The 22,593-nt window shown below is 35.0% G+C and overlaps 1 protein-coding gene across 3 annotated transcripts; it reads right to left on the bottom strand.

The window, feature by feature from the left end:
- Positions 1 to 3,421: 3,421 nt before the first annotated feature.
- On the bottom strand, positions 3,422 to 22,500 carry LOC106669567. Of its 3 annotated transcripts, none has more exons than XM_014399121.2 (27): positions 22,328 to 22,500; positions 16,139 to 16,183; positions 16,030 to 16,071; positions 15,926 to 15,973; positions 14,849 to 14,872; positions 14,750 to 14,785; positions 14,649 to 14,687; positions 14,548 to 14,586; positions 14,451 to 14,471; positions 14,363 to 14,389; positions 11,881 to 11,937; positions 11,737 to 11,772; positions 11,628 to 11,663; positions 11,540 to 11,569; positions 11,321 to 11,470; positions 11,227 to 11,262; positions 11,130 to 11,153; positions 11,019 to 11,045; positions 10,921 to 10,959; positions 9,878 to 9,898; positions 7,425 to 7,460; positions 7,260 to 7,286; positions 7,161 to 7,187; positions 7,062 to 7,088; positions 6,899 to 7,000; positions 6,809 to 6,835; positions 3,422 to 4,110 (listed from the first exon to the last, which is right to left on the bottom strand). In XM_014399121.2, the coding sequence occupies exons 2-27, from the start codon at positions 16,158 to 16,160 to the stop codon at positions 3,824 to 3,826; spliced, it is 1,287 nt and encodes a 428-aa protein (XP_014254607.2). In that variant the 5' UTR covers positions 16,161 to 16,183; positions 22,328 to 22,500; the 3' UTR covers positions 3,422 to 3,823. The 3 variants fall into 3 exon arrangements, with proteins under 3 accessions (XP_014254607.2, XP_024084361.1, XP_024084362.1); XM_024228594.1 differs by having other exon boundaries at positions 3,953 to 4,110; positions 6,809 to 6,825; XM_024228593.1 differs by lacking the exon at positions 9,878 to 9,898.
- Between the last annotated feature and the right edge of the window lie 93 nt (positions 22,501 to 22,593).

Genomic DNA, 22,593 nt, shown 5'->3' with positions numbered 1-22,593 from the left:
AACTTCCTTAATTACTTTTATTATCATTTTGATTTACCACTTAATACTTGAAAACATCACGTATCACAGTAGATTGTTTCAGTGAATCGCAGTTAACCCATTAAAGAGTTTTGTTTTTACAGACGTTTTATCCATGGGGATCGTGAGCCGTACCGGTACTTGGTAGGACAACCGGTCATTTCCCATTATGAACGGCCGGGGTTCAGTCCTTTATTGCTTTATTATTAATAATAAAGCTTTTTGCCCACTCCCTCCGCAATCGGTTTAATGACATCGGCAGGTAAGCTACGTGATGAGACGTATTCAATTTGTTTCGAGTAAAAAGGGCCCGACTTTTCATTTCACGCGAGAGTGAAAATTAAATAAAGAAATGTCTCCGCTCCCACGGCGATCTGGGAGGTCCACCAGGGGACCGTTAATTAAAAATTAATGTCATAACTGCACACTGAGCCTGTTTATTTATTTCGGTGTGAATATTTCAATAAATATTCACTATGAGGATGTGCGATCGATTTAGATAAATTTCAGTAAAACGATTTTGAGAGACCTATTAATTATATTAATTAATTAATCTTTTTATGTAAGGTTTTGGTTGAAATGAAAAAGCTAGTACCACGAGCGGCATTCGAACCCACGACCTTCGGCTCTATACGCCGCTGCTCTAACCACTTGAGCTATCGTGATTTCGATCCACTCGGACACCAACTCCCCATCTCGAGTTTAATACAACCTTTCGAATTTTCCCTCCTTTTTGCAATTTTTTGGTGTCCGTATGGATCAAAGTCACGATAGTTCAAGGGATACAGCACGGCGTATTTAGCCGAAGGTCGTGGGTTCGAATCCTGCTCGTGGCACTAGCTTTTTCGTTTCAACCAAAACCTTACATAAAAAGATTAATTAATTGAAAGAAGTATTTTGGTCAATATACCACAAAATATAAGGGCGAAATATTAATCTTACCTTCACAGTATTTTTTTATGTCCGATTAACTCATTCGAGTCTAATGAAGTGATGTCAGGGTTATAAACAGGGAGACGCAAGAAACTGACTCGAACCGTTCCTGGAGTTCGGCCTATATCAAACACTTTAAGAACTAGGACGAGACCTTTCCGAATCCGCGGTACTGAAATTAGCAGTCCTTGCCTGCGTTTGAAGGTTTTAAATTCCTAGATATTCCACCGCGGTCATTATCTACTGCCACAAATATAGAAGATCTGGCCTTATTGAACAAAAGAGAAACACCTCCTCTGTTGATCAGGGCAAAATTCTTGCGAATTTCAAATAGCTATCCCAATTATAAAGTTTTTTTATACCGAGTGTGCAAAAATGAAATTGGTGTAGGGTGTGGGATATTTGCTGGTGAGTACAACTTCATCTGGTCTCTGCCGAATGAGGCTAGAATATACACTGCTGAACTTCATGCAATCGGAAAATCATTGAGCATTATAAAGAAATCGCAATTTATAATGCCATTATTTGCTCTTATTCGAAGAGTGGTCTCGAAACCAACAAAAATAATTTCTCAGTTGATCCATAAATTTTAGAAATTTACAAATCTCTCTATGAAATCAAAGCACTTAAGAAACAAGTGGTATTCGTTTGGGTTCCTAGTCATGTAGGCATTTCTGGAAATGAAAAAGGTGATCAACAGGAAAAGGAAACCTGCAACCATCCACAAAGAACAGATCAATTTCCTCTCTGCCCAGATGATAAAGTCGTTTATGTTAAAAACATTATCAAACGAAAAGTAGGCGGCAAGATGGAATGTCTGTAGAGTTAGTATGAAAGAAATTAAACCAGTTCTACATAAATGGCCAACTGAAGCACTTGAGAGAAAAAAACTTGTGATTCTAGATTGCGAATAGGTCATATCAGGCTAATCCGTGATAGGCTTTTAATAGGCAACAACCTTCCAACTTGTCCTCGATGTATGCTAAGTGGAGAACGTATCATTCTAACTGTGAAACATATTTTGGTTTTGTAACCCTTTAGGCAAAGGTCCAATCTTTCGAGTGATTTGAAGGAGTTACTGGGTCCTCAGTGTTTCTTCGAAGATCACTTTTCAGCTTTCTCAAATTTATTGGAATTTATAATGAGGCCTTTTCCCCAAATTGTTATAACATTGAATGTTTGTCTTCTAGTTTTCGAATGAGAGTTGTGAGGGCAAGATTTATTTCTTTTTCAGGAATTTTTGAGACTCCGGACAGGAAAAATGAAATAGAAGAAAATACAAATTGCGGGGGTAATAAATAAACTGCATGATTAAAATCGCAACTTAAATACGAAAGATAGCTACCTCCAAAACAAAACAAAAAAGAGGATGATAAAGAAAAAGGAGTGTTATTGTGTTTTTATTTCTTATTATTGTTAAGTAGCATTAGTTTATTTACCATATTTGAATGAAAGAATAAAAGGATAACGATGAGCCTATACTCATGCTGACACTGTTGCTAGTCTGACTCCATTATTATTATTATTATTGGTTATACAAGCCTATGGGAAATATTTAAATTGTAGAACAAAAATTCGAAATTCTAATTAAAAACAGAAATAAATATAATTTAAAATGAGATTCTTGCATACATTTGGCCTTACAAATTAAGAATTTTAAAAGGATAAATTAAAGCTTTGATGGCAATAGGATAGATTAGTTTATGAGTAAATCTTCGGAGCTTTATAGCACTCAGAAGGGATATAGCTAACCTAAGATAGAACTTTTTATGCAAGTCTATTAGGTTTCGTGGTCCGATTGACCAAATAAATTCTTTTCAATTATTAATCTTTAATTAAGGTTTTGGTTGAGATAAAAAAATCCAGTGTCACGAGCGGGATTCGAACCCACGTCCTTCGGCTAAATACGCCGCTGCTCTACCACTTGAGCTATTGTGACTTCGATCCACTTGGACACCAACCTCCCATCCCAACACCACCTTTTGATTTTTCCCTCCTTTTTGCCATTTTTCAAATGTCGTGTGGTCAGGATACGATTCGCGGCGACAAATGAAATGGCCACGGAGAACTTTAGTGAAGTTTATTTCATTTTGCTTATTACATCTATTAGGTTTCGTGGTCCGATTGACCAAAAAAATTCTTTTCAATTAATTAATCTTTAATTGAGATTTTGGTTGAGATAAAGTCAGTGTCACAAGCGGCAAACCCACTAATCCCTGACCTTAAAACGTGCAGCATGCAGATGTATAAAGAAAAAAATAATTATGCATACATGTGATATCAATGACATCTAGATGGAATTTTGTAAATGAAAGAGGGATTGGATCAAGGCTTGAGAAATTCGGGTAAAAATTTCTCGTTTAAATTTTTTTTGATACCTTTTTCGATTGTTGAGTAATTAATTTTGGTTTGTTGTTAAATCAGTTGTGCAAAACATAGTTTCTAGATTTTTTTAACTCAAAGGAACTGTTTTTCGAAAATGTATCATTCTTCTCTTTATCGATTATTTCTATGTAGTCTCGTTGTTTTAAACATATGAATAAATAAGGAGGTTGCAAAATAAAAACAAATATTGGGTTTATTCATTTGAACATAACTTATAAAACTCGCGAATGTCTAAGGTGTAATGTAAAAAAACCTATATACATCAGTTCTATTTATAAGCCCCAGCACATGCACGGTTCGGATCTCAAAGATGTTTTTCGCTCAAGTCCCAGCCAGGTCGGGAACGGTACAGAGGTAGTAGGAAGAAGGAGAGACGAAGCTCATTTTTTGCGCGGACGATGAACTTTTCTCTCATGGCGAGACGACAAAGCGGGCCAGATTGGAGAGCTTTTGTTCGAGGGAACAGCCGGCCGGTGAAGAAGGCCGGTCACTTTGAGATCCGAAAGCAGCAGCAACGCGAAGTGTTGTCGAATTCGTCGTCCGAGTCGTCGTCGTCGATCTTGGTCCGGAGGAAACTCGGCTGAGGGTTGCCCTGGAAGACGTCGCTCCAGGAAGAGTTCATCGTCGTCTTCGGGCCGCTGATCGTCGACCAGGAGGTCTCTTCTTTGCTGCTCGAACGACTCCTGGTGATACGGCGTCGCGGTGATCGTTCCGGGATGTATGGCACCACCGTCGGCTGTTCCTCCTTCCAGGACACTCTCTTCGCAGAGCCGCCTGTAAATTTTCTGAATAAATTGGAATCTAACCTGTTTACTTTACACTTCTTTATGTCCAACAAAATAAACTTTCAAAATAAAACTAAATTATTATTGTGAGATTTTCTTTTGTGTTCGGCGGATTGGTGACCTAAAGTTTGGAAATTTCTGATCACTTTTTTCTGCCTATTGCATTGGTCTCCCTGACAGACTTTGCTTTCTCGCCATCTTTCTCTCTTAACAAACACGGAGAACATAAGCAAACCTTAAAGACTGAGCCGACCAAATTACAGGTTTACTGCACAGTAGTCGCACGAGGAATTCTTACAATGATTCATTATTGTCCATAGGACTCCTCTAGGCTCTTAGATATTAACCCCTCGTTTAATGAGAAAACCGATCGCTTTTCAGGTCAGGGTTATAAATAAGGAGCGGCATATCTTGAACATTAGGAGAAACCGAAACGACTAGTGGCTCCAAGAAGAAATACACTAAATTGACTCAAACCATCCATGCTGACACAAAGTGGAGATCATTCACCGACCCAGCAGACCACCTAAGAGGAAAACTCACAATGATTCATTTTGGGGTCACTTTTAGTTATTCGCCATTTTAAGTTTTAAACTGATATTGTGTGTTAACCAAAAAGGAGAAGTTAGATCAATTTGGATCTACAAAACTAAAGCTTCGCCTAGCAGTTCTTAATTCTTCAATCTTGCCTATTAATTATGTCTGCTCAACTGTCATTTGCGTTTCGCCATCTCGCAATCTTCAGTGGTAGCTTTCTTTGTTATTAACCACTAATTTTATTAGAAAATTGAAAGCTTTTCATGAAAGGTGTACAAATAGGGAGAGGCTTATCGTGAACATTGGGAGATGACAAAACGAGTCTGACCGCTGACCCAAGAGAAATCAAACTATCGATAACCTTAAACCTATACTCACACAAAATGGAGCTGATACACCAAAACAGCAAGTTTAAGCAGATCAAAAGGATCGGAAACTAAACTTCAGGTTAATCATTCAGTAGATTCCAACATGATACATCACCATTTTATTTTGGTCTGCTTATCGCGGCGGCATTGGTCTATCAGATGCTGTTTGGCTTCTCACCATTTTCATTGCCACCAAAATACAGCTACACAGCAGATCCCAAGAGGAAATTTCAAAAAGTTTCATGTCAGTCAGTAAGAAGTATTTCGCATTCTCGCCATCTTCATTGGTAGTTTTATATGTTTTCAATTCTGTCCATTTTTATGAGGAAGTTGACGGTTTTCAAATTTCAGATATAATAGAAAGAAGTAGTGCCTAAATATGGCGAGAAGTAAAAACGCTCATGATTTACCTAATAGCCAGAATATAGTGTTTGGTTAGGGTTTAAGTACAGGCGCGAGTTGACGATGGCGAGAAGCTGAAACTATTCTGTTAGACCAAAACAACTTAGATTTAGGCAGTTTAGTCTTTGTTATAAGTTTTAAACTGATATTGTGTGTTAACCAAAAAGAAGAAGATAGATCAATTTGGATCTACAAAACTAAAGCTTCGCCTAGCAGTTCTTAATTCTTCAATCTTGCCTACTATTTTTGTCTGCTCAACTGTCATATGCGTTTCGCCATCTCGCAATCTTCAGTGGTAGCTTTCTTTGTTATTAACTCCTAATTTTATTAGAAAATTGAAAGCTTTTCATGAGTTTTGGAAAGACGCAATCCGATGATGGCGAGAAGCCGAAACTAGTCTATTCAATGATAAATAATCGTAAATGATCAAAATGCACGTTCGTCACTGCATAGACCTCAAGAAGAAACCTCAGAAAATTCCAGATTGGTCTGCTTCATCTTGCTGTTTTGGTCACTACCAATTTTTAGCCCTGTCTTTAAAGCATTGCATTCTTTTTTAATTAAAATAATTGAAAGTTAGGGGGCGTCGGTGGCCGCAACGGTTTAGGCGTTGACACGGCGCTCACCACTGTAAGGTAAAGGTCCGCTGGATTCGAACCCGATACTTACAATTTTTTTTTTTTCAAAAACACCGGCACCCCGAGGGTTGATATGATCTCTGCTGTGGCGAATCTTCATTAAAAAAAAGAAAAAAAAGGAAAGTCGTCTGTTTATAAGTAAGGGTTATAAGTGGGAGAAGTTCGAAGCCAAAGGTACGAAAGGATAAAACTTAAGAATCAGTAAGTGGAAAAGTACAATCTGACATTAGATGTCGACCGTCCACTTGACAATTTGCCAAATCAATTAATTCAAACCACCAACACCAATAGAGATGATAGTTTAAAACAACAAGGATAGAAGTAGTGTGTGGTTGGGTTATAAGTAGGCAAAGGCACAACCTGTATGAGGAGGAACACAAATGTCCCTGGCAGGCCAATGCTACAGCTACCATTATTTGCAAATTTTCTTGCTTCCAAGAAAATTTTCGTTTCACTGTAACTCGTTATCTGGCCATCTTAATCACACAATTATGTACAGAAGAGTACTGAAAACGTAAAAGGTAAACGTAACGAAAATAGACCCAAAAAATTTAAGTTGATCTGTTCAAATTTTCATCCACTCGCAAACCTTCCAGCACGTCTGCATTGAACTGAACGTCACTTGATTACTTCACTGTGTACGCCTACTCTGGCTGGTTGTTTTGCGATCAAAGGTCAAACAGTTCAGCATGTATCCATCCACTCACAGACTAACCTAACTGTATACAATAATTTGTCTTACCTTCCTTCAAAGACTTCCTGTACATCGCTGGAAAAGAAGCAAGGGTTAAAAAGAAAGTCTTTAAATAAAACAACTACAACAAAAAAAGACCTTCGTCTTTGACTCTTTTGTTCAAAGTCGACTCTTCTGAAACTTTGGCTTTAGACGCGGGGATTAAAATCTCTGTAAAATCGTCAGGACTCGTCTCATCATCTGCAATAAAAAAGATCGGTTTTATTTGAGTGTTTTTTCCCTTTAACATTATCTGTTTTACCAGGTTTAGAAGGGTAAAGATGAAAATCTGAAAATTCAAAAAGTATAATTTATCGCCGTTAAAAAATAATTTAACTAATTTGTTAACTAAATGTGTTACCGTGTTTAGAAGGTGCTTCCGGACCTCCTGAAAGCATCGAATGATTTTATCTTTATTTAATTGGACAGTAATTAATGTAATAAAGGGACAAAATCTTACTATCCAGTTTTCCCAAGGACACGAACTCTGACAAAAATAACAGATAATAATGTATGTAAATAAGCAAAAATCACAAAGTAATGTAGAATATTGACATCATCATGACAATATAAATATAATAAAACTTTACAAATACGAAAAATGAAATATTTTATAAATACCCACCTCTGGGTGATAACAGCGAACTCGGTGTCCTCTCACCTTAAACAAAAGTGTATATTTTGTGAGCGAAAGAATAACCTACAAAATTCTGTTTAAAATGATCTCGCAGCCAAAAATCTAATTTCGAACAGTAAATGATTTAAAAAAATTAAAAGTCACTTGAATCACTAAAATTTAAAATAATCAATTTAGAATACTGCTAAAGATGTTCATTACGTTGGACAAAATATCACACTAAGAGCCTGGAATAATGGAAATTTATTTGGCCTGTACAAATTAAAATTCCATTTATTCATTTGCACCTGAAAGTACAGAACCGGAATAATTACCTCCCAGGACAATGGGCCAACACTTTCTTGCAGTCCCATTCATTACAATTTAGATTCTGTTAATTAAAATGGATAATTAAATTGCTTAATTAATTTACACGTCTGCCATCATTGAAACTGGTTCATCCATCAAGAAAGTTAAAAAAGGCTGTTTCCATTGGCCTAATTAATCAACATTTCTGTCAATTACACTAAGCAAATTGAATAAAACGTTTGGTCAGTTTTCCTATTTTCATCCGGCATAAACGGCAGATTTTAAAGAAATGAGAATGTAACATGCGGACGTACACTCAAGAGCTTATCGGAAAGAGCGAAAGTGATTGATTGATTGATAGTTTTATTTAATCACGTAAAGTTAGGTCTCTTGGACCTTTTTTTACACCTAGCGTGAGTTCTACAGTTTACATTATACATTCATTATTTATTTAGTATCCTTTAGACTTTACAATGTATTTTACAATTATAATTTATAATGAAGGGAAAAATTCTTTTGTTTCGTTTTTTTAATAATAATTTGACAATATAATTTTTTATATGCTGATTTTTTCTTTTTGTTGTGATTTTATAAATTTATATGACATATGTATCAACAAACGAAAAACAAAACGTAAAATAAAAACAAACAAAAAAAGATACTTTGTGTTATTTGCATAAGTCAGTCTTTTATTATTATTATCATTGAGAATACTTTTGTGAATAAGTAACAAACAAAAAAAACAGAAAACAAAACATTAAAGAAAAAACAAGTCTTACATACAAATTATAAGACAATATATATAAATGGTAATGTTTGACAAACGCAAAACTACGATACAAAAACTTTAATCATTAATTCATTATATTTAGTAGACAAATGACCAAATTACTTCTTTCAATTAATTAATCTTTTTTTATCGTGCATTCTTATTTACAAAGATTTATTATAATTATTCAAAAATCGTGAGATGCAGTCTGGTGTGATATAGGTTTCAGAAAAACAAGTAATTCAAATGGGGTAATTCAAAAAGCTTTTAGTCCTAGCAGATTTTTGATATTACATTTAAATCTTTATTTATATATTAATATTGAAACGAATTGTGCCCAATTTTGAACTTTTTTGTAACTCAAGGGAGCCCAAAGCTCAGAATAAAAATTTATTTTCTTTTTCTACTTCTTTTTAACCCAACCCTACCGAACTAAACCTAACTCATACGCACACACGTTCTCGCAAAAACCAACATTTCATTACGGGGGGGCGGAACAAGAAAGAGAGAAACCGAGAGAGAGAGAGAGAGAGAGAGAGAGAGAGAGAGAGAGAGAGAGTGNTACGGGGGGGCGGAACAAGCAAGAGAGAAACCGAGAGAGAGAGAGAGCGTGAGAGAGAGAGAGAGAGAGAGAGAGCGAAAAAGGGAGACATTTTCACAATGCTTGTAGAAGACGTTTGATATTACAATAAAACTTTTATTCATTTAACAAACAAAAATAAGTCCGAATAGCTATATATAAATATATAGATCGAACAAATATTTAAAATATTTATATATATAATCGAATATAATTTCTGAACATAAAATTCAATGGGAACGAACACATTCATAAATTTTCTACTGTTTAACATTTGTTGTATTTCCCGTTGCTTAGAATTTTATGATTTCATCAAGGAAGGATATATGAAGAAGATATGAAGGTAAATGGTAAATTGTAAAATAGTTTTAACGTTAATACATTGTTCAAACTGCTATTTCAATTTCATGTTTATAACAAGTATAATTTTCATCATCCCATTTTTCTACCAGTAGACATACTATACAGGTAAGTATAGAAGCTTAACAGATCGCTAATTTCTAAAAAATAATGAAAAATGAACTAACAAAAACGTTATATTTTTACTTATGTACAAATAAAGAGATATGTAGTAGTACATATTTCTCATTGTGTGTCCGCATGTTATTCTCGTATTATTATTATTCGTAAGTGTAGAGCTATCAGAACTTCTATGAGTTTATATCAGTCGAAAAATCAAAAACATGCAAACTCATTTCAACAAATTAATTTTGAGACTACGTGTGCGAATTGTTTTATTTTACACTATGATAATATAAACGAATAAATTGGCTAGGATTTGTTTTAATCATAAAAAATACTTACCGCTCGAAGATCTTCCATCAGCTGTAAAGAAGAACAAATTATTAGGATTTATGATTATTTGGAGATCGTGAGATGCAGTCTGGTGTAACATAGGTTTTAGAAAATTTATCATGTCAACATTTCGATTTTTATTGAGATCGTCTTCATGGCCTGGGATTTATAAACATTATTTAAATTATACAAATACATGTAGGATATGAAAAACTGAATTTATACAATGCTAGAAATTTTATTACTTTTATAGTATTGTATAAATTTATTTGTTCATATCCTACATGTATTTGTATAATTAAACAATGTTTATAAATCTCACGACCTGAAGATGATCACAATAAAGGTCGAAACGTTGGCACGATAAAGAAAATGTTTTTCTAAAACCTACGTCACACCGAACCGAACCTCACGATCTCCAAATAATCAGTAACTAACGGTCACTAAACACAACAATAATTGTTAAATATTAAATTATAATCCACTAAAATATAATCTAACAAATAATTAAACGGTCAACCGATAAATATATGTGGATTAATTATTTAATAAGTTTATTGACCTAAATCTTATATTTTTATTTAAATATCCATTAAAAAACTGCAAGAATTTATTAAAATTAACGAGGGTGGGTACGTTTTTTTCCGCTCTGTATATAATAATTTTGAAATGCATGCATAATAAAGGTATATAACCTATAAATATTAAAAAATAAAGATATATTAAAAAAATAAAGATAGATAGATTTCAGCTCCAAGGGCCCCATTAGGATGAACGCTGGAAAAAGTGTCTACTATATTTAACGAAAAATTGCTGAAAAAAGTTTCTTTCAAATTGGTTTTCACATGTAGCCTAGCCTTGTTAGTCAAATTGATCTTTTTTAAAAATCAAAATGCACTTATATAAAAATCTGCCCTTTCTCATTCTTCCAAAATTCAAACCTTTTATTTATTTTAATGTGTAAATATTGCTTTATTAATTTTTTTATATTTATACCAGAAAGGTATAATCTATACGGGAAAATGGTTAATTTGTAAGAAAGAAATATTTACTTTTATAGTCCGGCGGTGTTTCGGGTTTGTCTGTAAAATCTGAAACATTCGGCTTGTATAAATAACTGAGAGGAAGCGGGTTCAAAAGTTTCAAATACCTTTTTTAAATGAAGGCTTCTCTTCTCCTGAACAAACAAACGACCAGCATTTAACGGATGAAATAAAAGATTATTCCTGAATAATTTTATAAAATAGGAAGATACACCAACCTGCTTTTTCCATTCCTATAGACTCTGGAAACATCAAACACTGATTAAAATATATTTTTATTTGTTATTGTGAAAGTTTGAAATTAGTTTAACTCACCTTGGTGATTTTTTTGCCTCGTCTGAGATATCGATTCTGCAGGGGTCAAAATCGTTAAAATCAAAATCGAAATAATATATTTAGAAATACTCACCTAATTTTTCAGTTTTCCCTTCTCTCGTTTCGATTTTTAAGATTGATCCGTAGGATTCCACGTGTGAAAGGGGGTTGACTTTTTCGGAGATCATTTCTTGTTCTGTCAGTTGGATTTTGGCTGATTTTGATTCCTGTGGCTGCGGTGTCTCTAATTTGAAAGGGATAGAATTTTTTCATTCAAATAATTTAAAGTATAAAGAAAAAGTTTGCCCTTTACCGTTTCCTGCACGCTGAAGATAACTGACACCTAAAAAAAAAAAAAAATCATAATTGAACAATATAAAATAACGGAAAATTTTACTCACTGTTCATCAATCTCGAGTTTCGATTTGGGATTTCATCTGTTAACACATACACATACTCATATATATAACATAAATTTTATTAACAATAAAAGTTAAATTTCCTGCTCACCGGTTCGCGAAGAAGTCTCGACTGGAGTCGATGGATCTAAAACAGTTGTACAGTATAATAGGTAGTAAAAACATGTTTAATTTGTCAAATATTAAAAAAAATTAAAAGTACGGAAGGTTGTTTGGGAAAGACATACATTCCTACCTTTATTGCTTTCAATTTTACTGGCGTTCGTCATGATGTGCATCATTGCTTCGTCAGCTGGAAAAAAGAAATGCAGAACATAGAAGCAAATCATGACGGAATATTTGATGAATATTTTATAAGAAAAATGGAAACTTCAATTCGTGTAATTGAGAAATTTTCGAAAAAGTATTTCAACAAAGCGAAGGCCAAAATTGGTTGACATGGCCAAACGAGAAGAGGAGTTTTCTGATACGCATGCTCGCTTCTTATAAAGGCTCACAATTTGAATTGAGATATTTTAGTAAACATATTAGAACTTTATCAAAGGGCAAAACTTGTCGTCATGGTCGATCTAGAAAATAAATTTTCTGATACGCATGCACGCTCCTCATAAAGATTCACAATTGGAATCGAGAAATTTTTGTATAATTCGACTTTATCAAAGGCAGAAACTAGTTAGCCAAACAATAAGAGAAATGTCCTCTTGGGCTACAAATGCACGCTTCCTATAAAGACTCGCGATTTTAATTGAACAAATTTAGTCAACATGTACCAAATGTATTGAAGATCAAAAGTGGTTAATATGGCAAAAATGAATGAAACATTTTCTGGTGGGCATGCCCGCTTCCTATAAAGACTCACGACTTGAGTTGAGAAATTTCATTATATTAAAACTTTCTTGAACGCCAAAACTGGTTAACCAAACTAGAAGAGAAATGTGCAGTGCTACGCTTCATATAAAGACAAATTATTAAGAATTTAATTCTTCTGTAAATTTATTTCTTCGAAGTTCATATGTGAGGTTAACTTGGGCAATGTGAATTAAATCCGATTTTCGATTTTCAAGTACTAAGGAGATTTTCGGAAGTTCTGCGTATAATTGATGTGAAAGCTCCTTATAAAAACCCGTGATTTTGGATCAAGGGATTATTTGTAAAAATAACCATGCTCTAAGTACCGCCCGAAGGTTATGTGTTATGCACTGCTTCCCAACCTGCAGTTGGCCTCCTCCAGTGCTACCTTATCGCCTTAACCGGTAGGGACTTGGTCCACCATTGTACACCCTCGTTCTTTTGCCTGTTTTGTTTGGTGGTGACTCCATGGGTCATTGGACAAGGATACTCCTATCTAAGACCTCTGTGGAAAATAAAATGTGTAACCCCTAGGAGAATTGATGGATAACTCCTCCAGTTTATACCATCGCCACTCCACCCTCAGCTTAGCTTTTACATGGCACATCTCTTGGAAGATTGTTTTTATATATGACATGTTGATCTAACTACACCCTAAAGTGTAGCGGTGAAAGGTTAAAAGAGTTGACATTCTCAGGCTTTAGTGGCACTTGGAGAAACTTAGTCTTTGAGAATTACAAAGTACCTACTCTTAGATTGCAAGTTCTTGGTCCACCACACTACTGACCCACATTTCTACATGGATTCGATGACCTAGCCTTTATTTTGACATTGAATCACCAGCTTTTTGCCACTGGGCATCTGCACCTCCTCTAGGCAATGCATAATATTGTTTAGATGCTTATTTCATGCGAGGCGTGGGTCTACGATGACCCAAAAATATTTGATCTCTGTCAAAAATAAAACGGTAAATTGTTCAGGCTTGGGAGTTTAGGCCTTGTGCCATTATTCTGTAAACAGTACAGTTGTAGTCTTGTCAAGTTTACATCATCAAAACCCCACCCTCAGCTGTAGCTGTTCATTAACATGGCATAATCTTGTGAATGGTTGTCACTGTAAGAGCCTATGAGCAGTTGTAATAGGTTCTTCTTGAATGAGCATGCGTAACGTTGGAAGGTTGAGTAATATTTCCAAATTTGAAGTTGGTATAGACGTCATAGCTCCAGTGACACTTGGACAACCTTTGTCCTTTGTGTGCACTAAGTAGCTTGATTGTTTTAGCCTGCAAGGTCTTGTCCATCGCACTACTCGTCTTATGTCAAAATTAGTCTGATGATGCAGGTGTCCGGCGTTTAAAGGCACCGAGCGTTCTGCACATTCTGCAAACACTCTTGCTGTTTTTTAGGCGCTGGTTTCATATGTCTCGTGAGCCTAGGTGGACTCCAAAATATATAGACCTCAAGACACATTAGATCGACTATACATCTGTGGAAAATGGAATCTCTACCCCGTTTTGTCTTGGGAGTTTAATACTTCTTGTGTGCCTTGAGATTTCATTATATTTTATTAGTTTTCTAATACTTATTAAGCAAAATAAATAATTACTACAATTGGAAAAAATGTGTTTTTTGCCGTTTTGCTCAAATGATAACATTTCGCGCGGCTTTCAGAATGGGCGTAAATAATTAATTTCCGACGGAGTTCACTCGGATCGAATCGGTTCCCGCTCTTACATCTGTACTTAAATAAATTTTAATTGAAAAAGTGGTCGTAAAGGATAACTGCCGGGGCACCGCACCGGCAAACAAAATTGGGTAATAATTAAATCTCGAAAATAATATGAGGAAAGAATAGTTAAAACAGTTTACCTGCAAGTTCCAAGTTTGGATTTTCATCTGTAAAAACATATTATAAAAAATACATTTTCTTCCTTGAATAGTCATATTGTATACGTACATAAAGCAGCTTCGCTGGACTCTGAAATTAAACGGATTATTAAGTTGAATCAAATTCGTATTTATATGATTAACTGACATTTCATAATTTTTTTAACCTGGGTTCTTGAACGATGTACGAGCTACGACTTCTCGACCTAAACCGTGAAAAGCAATCCTTTTTTTATATTTGGATATAATTCGACTATTAAATACAGACCTTCTGGGGCTTTGTCACGTTTCTGGTGAACACGAGGAACTAAAAACAAAAATTAAAATGAAGTTAAAAGTACGAAGTCTTGAGTTTTCATAAAAACTTACTGACGTAACTTGCAGTCCATTCGATGTAAGGTTCATCTAAAATAAATAAAATTGTTTTTTCGAGTAAGTAAATATTTCAAAAATCCCCATATTATTTACCTGCTTTGAGGGACGCCTTCGAAGCTTAAAAATAAAAATCAGATTAACAACGAATTTATTCTACATTTGGCCTCGTCAGAGAGATTTTGCATAACGTTTCCGCTATTTCACGGTCACCGTTATATTTAACTTCTTTTAAACGTTGACGCGATTTGGAAACCTTTTACATAAGGGATTTTGCCGCTAACGCTAAATTTCATTGATTTGGATTTGAATTTATATAGGCTGAAATCCGCTTATGTATGTAACATAAAACTAACTTAATTGAGGGTTGAAGGAGTACTCAGTATTCTGCCATCTCACCCTAGTAAATACATTCACTCTCAATACAAGCCAGGGAAACAAAACCATATACAATAATACAATCAGGTTTCTTCCAACAATCAGAACAGGGGACCCAATAACTTCTAGTCATGCTCAAGCATAAATTTCAAATCCGTGGGATTCCTACGCGCTCTCTATATAGAGCCAAGGAATTGTACTGTAAGTGGGACTCATGGAGCAATCTTTCTCTGCATGCTGGACACGTAAACGGGCTTTGGCCAAAATGTAAGTGTTCGTGTGTCAACCTCGAATGGCCTATCCTTAATCGGGTGACGATGACCCTTCTACTACGAGTCAGATCCTCCGAGGGCCGCCCATCGACAGTGCTATTGATAGATGAGAGCTTCACTCGACCTGGCCTGTTGAGACTGCACATTCTTTTAATTATGTTTTTATTGCATTTCTAGCTGACATTCCTGCTTGTATGTAAATAAAACAGCTAAATATTTTAATGTTAAAACACCAAATATACATAAATTCATAGTAGTTGGGATTCATGAAAACTTGTACGAATTGTGAAGTATTAGTTACAAAATAAACAATTTTATTATATTCCTGTATATTTTTTAATTAAAAAATACTACAACAAAAAACTACTTTGTTGACTTAACCGTCAGCTGTTAACTAGCACGCTATTCTAAGTCAACATAGGACGCAATTTCAGCTAGCGTTCCGTTTAACGTACGCATGCGCACTTCAATAAATTTAGCGTTCACGCTAACGTTATGCAAAATCTTCCTATTATTTACCTACCTCCTGGATACATTTTTTTCATGAGCTTCTCATGAAAACCTTCATCCGCTGGAAAAATCACAACAATCAGCTATAATTCCAAAGACAAACCTTTGTTAACGTACAATCGCTGCTGTTTCTCCCCTCTTCGACCTTCATTGTATTTTCTATTTTGTAAAATGAAAAATCAATAGAATTTTATAGTTAGGGCCGAGTAAGGTAATTTTCACTTGCCTGTTAGAAGCGCGCCGTCCATTTCTTATCACCTCGATGGCTCACCTAAGAGCAGAACAATTGATCAATCAGTTACATAATATTTATTTTTAAAAATTAATTAACAACTAGGTTTTTTAAATATTGTTTGAAACTCCCTGAAATAATGGAAACAAAAGCAATGTACTTTCCTAGACATATCAAGTCTACGCTAAGTTAACCAATGTAAAAATATGGCATTTCTTAAAATTCTCCTAGCCATTTTTTAAAATTGTCACATACCACGTACTTATAATGGAAATGTTTACGAAAGTATCACAAAGAAATATGTTAGATTGAAAAATGAAGGTTGTAAAAATAAAATTTTACCAAGGCGGTTTTAAACAAATAATCCAACAGCTTTGCTTTTATACTTATCATTCGCATTAATATGTTGAAAATCTCAAAATTTCTTATATATTCAAACATCATGAGTAAAATCACATGGACAATGAAAAACAACCAACTTAAATGCACTTGAAACCCCGCTAATCCTTCCTTCATTATATAAATATTTATATAAAGAGAAGAAAGAATGAAGAAGAAAGAATCAGATGTTTTCTCAGATGCCAGTGACCGGTTAGTAGTCACTATTCTGAGTTTAGCCCTCTCCATTTAAACTCCAAAAACAATCAGGATAAGCTAAACTCTTCGAAACAATAAATTAAATCAGTAATAATAATAAAAATGAAATCAACGAGCAATAAAATCAAATCCCATCTCTTAGTAATGGAGATTGACTAATAATTTCTGTAAACTCTCTTTAATATGGGATGGTATGGTGAGAAAATACTAGGAAGCAGGGTTTGTACTCCTCAGGAACTGCAGCCTTCTGGCTTATTGTACCTTCCTAGTTCCTTAGTTCAGTGCAATAGACTCTATCCTTCTCCTTAGAAGTATCATGTCATTGAATGTCGCTGCTACAATTTCATTCCCTTAGTTTTTTCCTATGTTAGGTTGAATCTCCATTGAGCTGTTGCTTCACAGTCGAAGATGATATGGGTGGCTGTTTCCTCCTCCTCATTACATAATCTGCAAATGAGGTCTTCGTTGAATATACCCATGTTATGTAGATGTTTGCTCAGATGCCAGTGACCGGTTAGTAGTCCTATCTCTGAGTTTAGCCCTCTCCAGTTGCAGCAGTGATTTTGCCAGTCTTGGTGGGTTTGTTTCATGGAAACTCTCTTTACAACATCATATAAAGTTTTACCAGATTATAAAGGAGAAGCAGAATTTAGTAAAACATCAGATACAATGGTATGATATTCAGATGGCTCCAAAACACATCAAAGAACCGAGTCAGTTTTTTGAACAAGCCCAAAACATGAGAAATCAAAATCATTAGGGAAGCTTGATGTTTCAAGCTGAAACACATGACATCAACGCTTATACCTTGGAAAATTTTGAAAGAGGTTAAACTGACAAATAAATGCTTTTAAGATCGAGGCAAGCATCTATTAAAGCATTAGCATGTAAAATTTAGTCACTGGATGTATCCAAACCTGGATGATGTCTTGAGTACCAGGACAAAAAGGAATCTTGAGTAACAAAACAGCAGACACACTGGCAAGAGGAGGATGTCCAAATCCACAACCAATTTTTGCGATAACAAAACCAGAATCCTCCATCACAGAATGAATCCAAAAAAGACAAAAGAAGTAGTAGGTAAACTCTAGACATAGAAACTTCTGCTAAAACAACCCTCACCAAGACGGGCAAATTCATTTCTACAGTTGGAAAGGGCTAAAATCAGGTGGGATTATTTACTGGTCACGGGCATCTGAGAAAACATCTACACGACATGTGCATACTCAATAATGATCCCTTTTGTAGATTATGCATTGGAGAGGAAGAAATAGCTACGCATGACATCTTCTAATATAAAGCAACCGCTCAATAGAGACATAACCTAGGATACAAAGAAAACCCAGGGAAAGGAATGGTAGCAATGACAGTCAATGACCTAGCACTCCTTAAGAGAAGGATCCCGTCGATTGAATGAACTAAGAAAGTTCAATAAGACAAAAGCCTGCAGTGCTTGGAGAATATAAACCCACACTTCCTATCTCATCATTATCAGGAGAGTAACATTTTTAACATAACAATTTAATTAACACGAAACAATTCTTGCGTGAACTGCCTAAATATTGTTTATACAAACAATTATTAGCAATAAAAAAATAGCCAGTTATGAGCAGAAATACATTTCATCAATATTCACCCGACAGGGCAGGTTCAGAAATCAATTTTTTCGAGTAGAACCGCTCAAAGTAAATAATCTCCGTTGAAAGGTGGGTGTTTGCGGTTTTGGTATCAGTGGAATATGATTTATGACATTTCATGATGGGCATTTATGCGGGTTTTTAATGCCTGCTGGAAATCGTTGATTGATATACGGTGATGCCGGTTTGAAATTGCACTTTACGACTCGGATCGACTTGGTTTTATTTCCCTTTCTGAAATTTGAAGTCTATTTCCATGTTGTAATGCAATTGATTACTTTCGCATTAGAACGATAGTTTTTACCTTCTTGGTCCGCCCGCTCTCGCGGTAATTCACAATTTTATGATAATGAAATTTATAACTTAACAATCCCAATATAAAGCTATTTAGCGATACGGCTAAATAAAATGAATTCCAAATTATATGCCCTAATAGAAACCGCAAAAAAGATACATGATTGCAGAAGCGTGCTGGTTGCGATTTCATGAGTGTTGGCTTGGTTTTGTCTTAATTATTTTATCCTGTAATCTGACCCGTGTTAATTTGAATAATGAAACAGGAAATAGCATGTCAATAGTCGTCCTGGTCCACCTGTTCTTGCTATCTTTGACAATTCAAAAGGTTTTTTTTCTCCATTGATTTAATAAACCTGTCAAACCGTTGATTATAACACACTATTATTACTCTATTAAAGTTGAATCTGAAATATAGGAAGTATGTTCGTAGGGCTCGATCTTCTTCAATAATATCACAGGGTGCAGCTGTTCTTTTAGCCGGCTCTCTTCTATATTCGGGTTTCATAAAGTTATCTGTTATCCTTTGGTCCCAATCATGTTATGGATTTTTTTTTAACAGTTATGTTGCTCCTTTTTGGCACGCCTGACAATTGTATGACACAAACCGCTTCGGCGGTACATATACTAAAATTGGAACGATGACACAAATCTAGATTGGTTCAAGCAAATGGTTATGAAATTTCGAATTTTGTTCCGCGCCCTTATTTAAGACCTAGTTCTCCAGTTGTGTTTTCTCTCTCACTCTCTCTCTCTCTCTCTCTCTCTCTCTCTCTCTCTCTCTCTCTCTCTCTCTCTCTCTTTCTCCCTCGTTAGGATTGTTTTGTCTCAATGACCACCTAAAATAGGTCGAAATCTCGGTCTTAACTGAAATTGTTTTTTCATCTACTTGTCTATCCGAGATCCAAATTGTGCTACAACAAAGAGTAAACTACAGATCTGCCCAATGCCGTGGAGACTCGCCCATTGTTTAAAATAATTGTATGTATTAAGATCGTTTTCAAGATGTTTTTCCCAGGAACATGCAACAAAAACTGAACATAAAATTAATTTCGATGATGTTAAGATTCTAGGTAAAGAAAAGAATGATGCCAAGCTAATAAACTAGAAAATATCTATATAAATTTAGACGACAATAATATTAACGTGTTTGTGATCTGGTTTCTGGTGAGGTAGAGGAAGAAGTAGACTCTGTGATCACTTACCAAGCTTTCGGCCTTTATAAGACCATCATCAGGGCCTGAATAAATATTACATTACATTATTTCTTTAATTTAATTAAGGTTTTTGGTTTGTTTTAACTTACAGCACCCTATTTCTTATATTAACATTACAGAACGTCGAAAAAACGCGACGACATCGACTACGAGGTCTCGAAGTACATGAGGTTGGTTAAGTAAGTCTTAATAAGTAATAATAATAATCAGTTGGTTTGTTTTCATCTTTGTTTTGTTTGCCCAAAATACGTTCCGAACAATAATAATACTTAAATCTTATTAGGTTTCGTGGTCCGATTGGCCAAATAAATTCTTTTCAATTGATCTTTAATTAAGGTTTTGGTTGAGATAAAAAGTCACTGTCACGAACGGGATTCGAACCCACGATCTTCGGCTAAACACGCCTCTGCTTTAGCACTTGAGCTATCGTGACTTCGATCCACTCGGACATTAACTAACCAACTCAACCCCAGCTCTCGAATTTTCCCTCCTTCTTTGCCATTTTTCAAATGTCGTGTAATCTATTTGATTCTCGGCGACAAATGAAATGGCCACGGAGAACTTTCTTGAAGATATACTTCATTTTATTTATTAAATTCAATAGCAGCGAAGCTTGACCAGCATGATTGGAAAACAACCTAACTACGAAAAAACGTCAATGAAAAAAAGTTATTGGGCAAGTGAGTGAGAATGTGCGTGTGAGTGTGAGGTTGTGTGGCTGTTTGCATAAGCAAGATTGAGTGTGTGTGTGAGAGAGAGTATTGCCATATTAGGGGTATTCACGATGTTTGTTAGATGTTAACTCGTGTTAACTCGAATAGAGAAATGTCCAGTAGTTCGTGAATGCCCCATTCTTTTCTTAGCATCTTAAACGCTAATTTTTCCGCAATTCTGCGCGTGGGGTTTGGTAGAACCAAAAATAAAGCTATAACAGTCCTTGATGGCTTGTTGTAGTTTGCTCTTTTTCTTTCTTCTTCTAATTCTTTTCAATTAATTAATCTTTAAGTTAGGTCTTGGTTGAGATAAAAATGGCAAAAAGGAGGAAAAATTCATAAGGCGGGGTTGAGGTGGGATTCATCACTCAACCTTTTGTCAGTGAATTTTGCTGTTTTCGCGGCATTTGGTGTCAGCCAAATGGTACGACCTCCTGTGGTTACAGGTTGCATTTTTCGTATCGTTTGACCATCCGGTTAAAAATGTCTCTACTTTTTGGTCGTGAAAGCAATGAAAGGCAATTTAGATGCTGAAACACGTTACCGTCGGTCAATTTATGAGAAATTTGCATGGTTAATTTGATATACTCAGCTTCTACGCCTTCTTAAATCGATGTAAGCTAAAACGAATTCTTTCTCCGCTTCAACTCTGTGGTGAATTGCTAACATATTTGACTCGAATAATCATAATAATAACCTATAGAATATAGTGAAAGAATACGTCATAACTCAATAAGACTAACCACCATAATGGTACAACACATAAGAAACTTCGATTTTATGCGTTTCTAAAATTGAAACCAGGCACGTGTCTGTTTAAGCATTTTAACCATTTAATTATGTTTTATTTAAAATTTTATGGAAAAAATTGTTCTTAACTGTAACTTTGTAATTTTTACTATGTAGACTGAAGTGGGGAGGCTGGTGCCCCTGAAATAGATATCGCTTTAATAAAATGATATGTGGAAATGATGGTGTGTTCCTAGAAAAAAAAACGAAAAAAAAACGAACAACCACGAAGGAAGAAGAGCAGAATAAATATTGTACATACTATTTGACAGGTAATGCTTTTGAATGTATTTATTAGCGCGAATGAGGTTGGGACCTCAGTTCACTATAGAGCCTGTACTGTATTGGTAGTATGAATGTGTATTTTTATATCATCATATATGGAAGGCCTAAATCGTTTTAGTAGCCAGTTGATACAATTTAGGGGGAAATAATTTTTTAATGTCAATGAGGTACTAATTTTTGTACTAAACCTATAATTAGCGTACATTTTCTCCTGACTTTGCTGCGTATTTCTGATTTTTGGTAAATCTTATTTTTGGCAATACGCAATACACTAAACGATAAAGTTACAATTCGAATGTAAAAAAAGCCTTTAAAGTTTAAAATAAAGATGTTGCAGTGTTAGAAAACTATAATTTCAATAGAAAATTGAATTGTTTCCTTAAAATGATGTTAGATTAACCCTTACACCGTTGGAATCATAATTCCATCGTGTTACACTCATTAAACTGAGTTTTAGTCGTATTTTGTGAAACATGTTTATCTCCTTGATGGTTCTTTAATGAAGATGACGTGCTTTAATCGTCTTAGATTACATCGTACAATTATAAGGTAGATGTATAAAAGGGCACCCACCGAAAAATAGAGAAAACGAATGTATTTTTTTCCCTCCTATATGATTTTTTATAATAGTAACAATATTCCCGTACTTACATAACTGCATCATTAGATAATCCATTGTCGCTGCTCCTCGTAGATCAGCAAACAGACGAAAAATGGATTCACAAGGCACATACTCGGATTAGGAGGTTCAAAAACATTTAAGACAAATATTTATACGATTTTTATGTATTTTTTACGTTTTCTCATCAGATTTTATTGCCGGTCAAAATATCAGATGTCTTTCAGCCAGTCGAAGCGAAATAAACATGTGCTTAGTTCCAGTGGTGGAATCAAAATTTTCGTATCATACAAAATGT

This window comes from Cimex lectularius, unplaced genomic scaffold, assembly GCF_000648675.2.
Source record: "Cimex lectularius strain Harlan isolate CLEC.00 unplaced genomic scaffold, Clec_2.1 scaffold77, whole genome shotgun sequence".
Taxonomy (NCBI): Eukaryota; Metazoa; Arthropoda; class Insecta; order Hemiptera; family Cimicidae; genus Cimex; species Cimex lectularius.
Note: the sequence above shows the minus strand (reverse complement) of the source record. Positions and strands in the feature narration are given on the sequence as shown.